This window comes from Pteropus vampyrus, unplaced genomic scaffold (assembly GCF_000151845.1).
Source record: "Pteropus vampyrus isolate Shadow unplaced genomic scaffold, Pvam_2.0 Scaffold304, whole genome shotgun sequence".
Classification (NCBI taxonomy): Eukaryota; Metazoa; Chordata; class Mammalia; order Chiroptera; family Pteropodidae; genus Pteropus; species Pteropus vampyrus.
In genome coordinates, this window is record NW_011889085.1 from 562178 (window position 1) to 569849 (window position 7672).

At 63.3% G+C, this 7672-nt stretch overlaps 1 protein-coding gene across 1 annotated transcript in view; it reads left to right on the forward strand.

The window, feature by feature from the left end:
- The window catches only part of LOC105303426, a 63183-nt gene that overhangs the window by 36440 nt on the left and 19071 nt on the right, over positions 1-7672 (forward strand). The window contains exons 5-7 of the mRNA XM_023521501.1: positions 2230-2338; positions 3644-3785; positions 6815-7255. Coding sequence (XP_023377269.1) covers positions 2230-2338; positions 3644-3785; positions 6815-7255 — 692 coding nt within the window. The remainder of the gene's footprint in view (positions 1-2229; positions 2339-3643; positions 3786-6814; positions 7256-7672) is intronic.

Sequence of the window (7672 nt, forward strand, 5' to 3'; positions counted from 1 at the left end):
GTGCATCCGACTGTCTGTCCTGACAAGAGCGCCACGGAGTCTTGACTACTGCAGCTTAATCATGATTCACTTTTAAGAAGAAATGTGGTTTCTGGTGGGGAGTAGAACACATCAAAGAAATCTTAACTTCCAAAGTGAAACTTTTTTGGCCAATACCCCCTCCTTCCAAACAAACAAGCCCCAGACAGCGGACTTCCTGGGGGCAGGTGTCCCGTGCACATCGTCCTAACCTACCAGAAGCTGGCGCCCCAGGTTTGTGAACAAGGGGTGAGCTTTCGCCAGTGCCGGCTCAGTCTGCCAGACCCGTGTCTCCTCAGGTATGTAGTCCGTGGAGATTTGGTCGCTGCCTGTGTGAATTTGCGATGGGCAGATGAAGGAGGACTTTTTCTAAACTATGTGTGTCCCATTTTATCATCAAGGACGCTCATCGACACAATAACATGGTGACGTTTGCACGCGGGCTTCTCGTGGGCGCAGTCACTTTTCTCCTCCGGGAACCGCTCTGGCTGGCGTCAGCTGTGCTGTGAGGAACACGTGATTTTGGCTTTCGCGAAACACGAGGTCACTGCCGTGTTCCCGCCAGGACACTCTAAGGGGAAGCACATTCTTCCTGTTCAGAGAGACGCCGTGGCCCCCCGACAATGAAGCCCTCATTTCTCATTAAGTCTAATTTTAGATGTAAATCTTTTGTGTCTCTCACGTAGAACATCAGAACCGTGTCTTTTATTGTGATGAAATACACATCGATTTGCCATTTCACACACTTCAGGGTCCGGGTCAGCAGCACTAAGCACCTTCACATCCCTTCCCAAGACGTCCTCCTCACTCCAGATGGCACTGGTGCCCGGGAAGCGGACACTGTGTCACGAAGCCCAGTGAGCAGCTGACTCTAGCACGCACGCCGCTTGGCCCCGAGCGTGCTGTGCTGGCGCTGAGACCCAGAGGTGGCCCCTGCTCCTTCAAGGAGCTGCAGGATAAACAGCACAGTGTGCCCTGGGGCCCCCGAACCCAGGGTCTAGCAGCTCAGACCTGGGGGGCCGCAGGCAGCCTTCTGTGACCCGATCCTTGAAGGCTGCCGGGGGCCGCAGCAGTCCAAACGCAGGGAGACGCATGTGACCAGTTCTGAAGGGCCGTGTGGGCCAGACTCTGGGGAGAGACGAAACCAGAGGTGAACATGCCATGCTGGACCTCGGACTTTGTCCCCCGGGCAGCAGGAGGGCGCCAGAGGGTTTAGAGGGAAATGGGGGGTCCTTGTCACTGAACGTGCTGCCAGGCTAGCCGCAGAGACTGCGGGTTGGCGATGGGGAGGCGGGACGCAGGCGCGAAGATGGGTTACGGAAACCCAGGGACAGTGCGGGCCGGTGCGCGAGAGCAGCACCCTGGAGTGGAAGAGACGCTCCATTTCAGGGACACGTGAAGGAGGAGGCTGCAGAAAACATGGTCACATGCAATGGGTGCTGGGGACAGGGAGGAAGGGGACAAGGATGTTGCCCGGCCGTCTGCTCAAGCAGACACACGCCCTCGTTAGGACATCTTGGGGGCAGGAGGCAGGTGTGCCTGGGACTGCAGGACGGCGGTGACTGTGCCGGGGGCTTGGTGGGTTTAGGTTTGGGGGCGGGAGGGGCAGGAGCTGTGGCAGGGGTCGCCAGGGTCAGCCTTGGCTTGTCCTCGCACGCTAGGGAGGCGTTTGTCATTAATACAGGGAACTCTGGGCCCAGTTGTGTGACACTAGCTTTCCTGGGAGCCACAGCGAGCAAATGAAGCCTGGCCACGGGGTAGCGCCCGGGGCACTCAGGCTGGTTGGATGATGGACTGGAGGCCTGTGAGCCTTGGGCCTGATGGAGGGGACGGGACGTGGCGTCACCGTCCCGCGTGGCCCACGGGAGTGCAGCAGAGTGTCTGCGTGTCCCCAGTGCGGCTGGTGCTGCTGGCCCGCCGTTCTCCCCCAGAGGGCGAAGGGGCCTGCACATGGGGGCACAAGTGGCATCCACGTGGCTGCATTGCTCTGACGAGGAGGGGACGCTCTTTCCTTCCAACGCCCCAGCTGGTGCGGGCGTGTGTGTCCCCCCCACCGCTCCAGCGGCAGTGCCAGAGCCGTGTTGGAAGTGTCCCGCCACGTGGCTTCCACGGCAGGCGGCTCTTCTGGGCGCAGGCGCTGGGTGCCCGCCTCGCATGTCCCGCAGCAGAGCCCGCCATGCGCCCGCGTCCCAGCCCCTGCTCTCTCTGCAGGATCTTCTACGTGTCCCACGACTCACAGGACTTGAAGATCTTCAGCTACATCGCTCGCGATGGGGCCAGCAACGTCTTCAGGTGCAACGTCTTCAAGTCCAAGAAGAAGGTAAGGGGCCACCAGCCCGTTCCCTCAGAGTGCCCCAGCACCGACCTGCCGCCCTGCTGACGGGCCGCGCCCGGCGGTGGCTGCTTTCATGCGAGACACGGGGACCGAAGCGGCGGTCTGCCATCGCTCAGTGCGAGGACATGGGGACCGAGGCGGCGGTCTGCCATCGCTCAGTGCGAGGACGCTCTCTAGTTTCACCAGAGCTGTGCACTTAGCTACGTGCAGGCGCCTGGGCAGATGTCCCCCTGGGCCAGGGCTCCAGGAGAGGAGCAGGGACACTGACGAGGAGCCACGCCCCCGGTGTGGGGCGAGACAGAGGCACTCGCCATGGCGACCCCCTCGCTCATGCAATCATGGCTGCGGCGTAGACACCGCGTGTGGCGTTGGCGGGCCAGGACGGTTACTTCTGCCTGGTGGCCTTGACCTTGAGTGAATGTCACTTGTGTGCTCTGGTGCAGGCCTGCGCCCTCTCCCTCCGGGGGCCTGTGCCACCGCTCTGCCGGCCCACGGGGGCTATAAGGGTCCCCGTCACCAGGGCTCCCAGCTTCCGCGTCCATGATGCCAGGGTGGGCGACACCTGTGTTTCTTGAAACGTGGCCTGTAACGCTTCCCACCCCACACGCTCCCCGTGGAGCTCCCCTCCTTACACCTGCTGGGCGTCCTGCGGTTGGGGACACCCAGCATTTCACTTTCCAGTGACACCACCGTGTCCCGCCTTGGGGCATGACGACAGTGTCCGCGTGTGCAGCCCTTGGCCTCTGAGGAGCCTCCTGCTGGTCTCTTGACCTCGGAGGTGGGGTGGAAGTCACCCTCTGGTCACTTTCTCCCAGCCCAGGAGGACGCTGTCTGCCCTGAGGGGTGTGAAGTGTCACCTGCCTGGCCAGGCTTCAGATGTGGCGGAGCTAGGTCCTCAGTTTGGGGAAAGAGGCTATTTTTCACGTTTTAATGCTGGGAGGTCCAGAGGTAGGAGTCCCAGGGCTCAGAGCTCCTCAGGCCCCAGCCCCTCGTTCCCGGGTGAGAAGTGTCCCCGGAAGCAGAGCTGACTTGCCGTGGTCGCCTCGCCGGCCCTGCCCGCGCCGAGACGGGACAGAGGCCACGGCTCCTCCGGCGTCACCGGGCTCAGTTGGCGCACAGAGTGCAGGGAAGCCGGCCGCCTCCTGGGGGTTTACTCCTCTGTCTCCTGTGACTTGAGGCCCGCCCGCCGTGAAGCTAAGCTCCCCACAAGGGCAGAGTTTCTGGCTGGAGGCCTCGCCCCCACCAAGTCCTGGGGCCAAGGCCACTGACCGCAGCCTCTCTCCTCCCCAGAGCCAAGCGATGCGGATCGTCCGCACGGTGGGGCAGGCCTTTGAGGTGTGCCACAAGCTGAGCCTGCAGCACACACAGCAGAACGCCGACGGCCAGGAGGACGGGGACAGTGAGAGGGACAGCAGCGGCTCCGGGGACCCAGGTAGGCCACCGCTGGGCTGGCACGCGGACACGGCGCGGAGCCGAGGGCCACTGCTCCAGGCCTTTCATGGCAGACAATCAAGGACACTGAAGCGATCACACAGGTGGCTCCATGTCAGACACACACCGTAAAGCGAGAGCCACCGCTGCCCCATCGGACCCCAGGGAAACGAGGTGGGAGGGACACAAGTCACAGTCACCGAAAGCGGTTTCCCTGTTGCTGAGCACCACAGTTCCGAGTTCTGAGAACCCTCAATGTGGACTTCGTTCCAATGTCTCCAATTTTTTATCTGGAAAATCCAAGAAGATAAACTGGGAACCATCAGGAACACTGATACCTTTTTGGTGAGAATTTCCTCAGATCACAGTCACGTGTCTGACTCCCACGCTTCCTGAGGAGATATTTGTTTTAGGAAAACCTGTCTGGCCCACTGTGGCTTCTTCCACACTGAAGGCAGGACACAAAGCGCCGACTATGGCTCTTCCAGGCCAAGCCGGGCTTGGATGTGCCCCTCTGTGTCCTGTTGGTGCCCTGCAGGGGACAGGAAGTGGCAGGGGCCCTCCCCTGCTTGTGCAAATGCGGGCGTGGCCTGTGGTGTCAGGGACACACACGCAGATGCTCGTGACTGTGACACGAGGCAGGTCGTTGGTCTGCAGGCTGGAGACCAGGGTGCGGTTCGAGTCCAGGGCCGTCTGCCGGCGGGATCCCTCTTCCTCCAGGGGTCGGGCCTTGGTCTATGAAGGCCGTCACCGACCGGACGAGGCCCGCCCCAGGGGGCACGCCGCTTTACGCAGAGCCGGCTGGTTTCAGTGCTCCCTCCTCTGAAAGATACCTTCACAGTAACATCTAGAATAATGTCCGCTCCAAGGTCTGGGCGTCATGGCCCAGCCAAGCTGACACACGAAAGTGGCTGTCACCGAAGTGACCGGCAGTGCGGTGTGCTGGGGGGCGTGCCGGGCCAGCAGATGGGGGGAGCGCCGAGCCTGGGCTCTGCACGCACGCACGACTGGGCGACTGGGCTGGAGTGCCAACGGCCACCTCGCCCCCGGGGGCCTGGCCGCGTCGTGCTCTCCTTGGGTCTTGTTCTTCTGAACCGCCAGGCGTTGGGAGCTGGTGCACGTGAGGCAGCCTCGTGCGGCCTGGAACACATACCAGCTGTTAGCAGGTCGTCCCGTCCCGCGTGTGGCGTGTGTGACCTGTGTCAGCGCGGGGGCGGGGAGCTGACGGGAAGCCCGTGGTTCTGTGGCGGCTCCACGTTCAAGGACTCGTCAGGTGCCCTCTGAGTGTGCTGATGCCACTGAGTGTCTGGGTCACGGATGCTGAGCTGGGCGGAGCCTTTCTCATCGAGGCAGGCCACCCCCTGCCTGCTGCAGGTGTCCTGGGGGAGCCCTCCCCCACGGGGCAGACGGCCCCCCGAGAAAAGCAGAGCCAAGAAACAAGACTTCGCCCTCCGGTTGGACTCAGGGACATTCGTCTGTCACAGCTGCTGGCCCTGGGTGTCCTGCTCACGCAGAAGCGCACGCGCTGCTGGCCCCCCTCCTGTCGCCTCCTGGCCCCCCACGCCTGCTCCCCAGCTCGTCAGGCCACCGCTGCCTGAGCCCTCGTCCCAGTCACGCCCTCACTGGGCAGACGCTTGTCCACTTCCTGCGTGCGCAGGCTCCACGCTGGGTACCGGGGCCCCGTGGACGCGACCAGGCAGCCACCTGTACTCAGAGGTGGGCGGGTGGGAGCCAATGACAAACACGCACGGTAGTTTTAGAGAGCGTGGACGCAGTGAGCGAGAGACGGGCAGGTGGGGTCCGGGGCAGCGGCGAGCCTGTCGGGAGGCAGACGGGCGGGCGTGGAGCCCAGCCCAGCAGCTGTGTGCCTCGGTTTCTGTGTCTGTCAAATGGGGTAACAGCAGCGCCCGCCTCTCAGCTTCATTAGGAAGATAAATGACTTAGTAAAACCGTGAACTCCGTGCCCGGAACGTAGGAAGTGCTAATTAAGCTATCCTGTTGTGACTTTGAGGCCAAAAAAGGCCATTTCAGGCACTTTTGGGGTGAGCCAATAACTCCCCTGTTCTTTTTAACCCTTATTTTGAGATGCAGTTGACGGGGGAGCGGCCCGTGTTGATGCGGCGGCACCGGCGTGTCCGGCCCCGACACACGGCAGCGCTGGGCGGCGGCCGCCCCCAGGTTGGGCCTTTGATGTTGGGGTCGCCGCGCCCGGCCCAGCTGGTTGTCCCCAGTGCCTGTCTCTCGTCCTTCTGTCCGAGGCTGGCTCTTTGGCCGGCCTCTGCCTTCCACTCTCACGTTGCCCTGAGCCATCACCTGCGCCTTCGCCTGGGCCGATGTTCGTCCACTGCACAGAGCGGGTCGAGTCTTTCCCACCTTAAAAACAAAACGAAGCCAGACCGTCCCGCATCCCCAGCTCCCCCCGCCCCCGCCCCACAGCTGGCCTCTCTGAGCCTTATGCACACTTGTCCCCAGCTCCTGCTTGCTCCCCCTGCAGACGCGCCTCTGCGCCCGCCAGGCTCCATGAGCCAGCCTGTCTGGTCGCTGAAAGGCCACCTCGTGAGCGGACGGCAGCAGCCTTCCTCTGCGGTGCTCACTTGGGGACCCCCTCGCCCCCCACTCTCTGTTCTTCCGCCCTGCTTCCGGCTCCTGCCACTGCTCCTAGGCGGGGCTTCTCCTGGCCTCGTCCCCCCTCCAGGCCAGACCTGTCACCTCTGTCCCCAACAGCCTGATAAGGTCTCACTCGACTGCCACGGACTGTGTAGCTTCACCCTGTCAGTATCAACAGTGCACCAACCTGGCAAAGCAGCCACGTCCAGGCTCGAGGACGTGTCTCTGTTTCCGGACTTTAAAACACGCCACAAAGGGAAGGTCTTACTGGGTGGGGAGCGAATGGCCTTGAGTGGAAGCGTGGGAGGAAACGTCGGGAAGCCAGTGGCGTTCCCTGGCGGACATAAGTGGCACTGATGGGTGAGGACAGGCCGTCACCTGTGGTGTTCTGTCCCCTCCCCGCCCTCTCTGTCATCCCCGCAGGCCGCCAGCTCACGGGAGCCGAGAGGGCCCACACGGCCACCGCAGAGGAGACCGACATCGACGCGGTGGAGGGCCCAGTCCCCCGGAGCGATGGCCTGGACTTCAGCCGAGGCGTGACGGACCTCGATGCCGTGGGGAAGGACGGCGGCTCCCACATGGACGCCAAGGTGGGCAGGAGGCGGCCTCCTCCCGGAGCAGCCTGCGTCGCAGCTCGGCCGCAGTGGGTCCCCTCCTGCCCTGGGTGGCGCCTCTCCCCGGCCCAGCCCCGGCAGGCTGGCCCTCACACAGTGTGCCTGGCCCCCGCGAGACCAGCTCGGGCATCACCAATCCTGCCTCCCGGCTGCGGGCAGGACGATAAGGGCCGGATAGAACTCAGACTAAGAAACGCAGAGCTTGAGGCTAAACTGCAACCCGAAGACAGGACAAAAGCCCCGGGGCGACCCTGACAAACGCCGGGAGTCCCAGCCCGGTGCCGTGTCGTGGGCGCCTCGTGCACACAGGGGGCGGCTGTGGGGCCAGTCGGTCATCGAGCAGGTTCAGCCTGCCTGGCCTGGCAGGCGACTCGGGTCCCAGCGTGTGCCTGACGTTCCCTTGGGGGCCATGGTCTTCCGTGACTGGGTGTCTGCCTCCCATGCGTCCGAGGCACCAGGAGCAGAAGTGTCTGTCCCAGCAGTCAAATGCTCTGGCTCGTAGAAGCCGACTTCGTGACAGTGCCCACCCGCCCTGTGAGGGACAGAGGGCAGGCCAGACCACTCTGCACTAACGGGGGCTCGCCAGACCCTGTCCGCTTCGGGGCCCCCTCTTCCCGGTGCACCGTCACGGTCGGTGGGTAGGAGCAGCCCCCTCCCACAGCCTCTC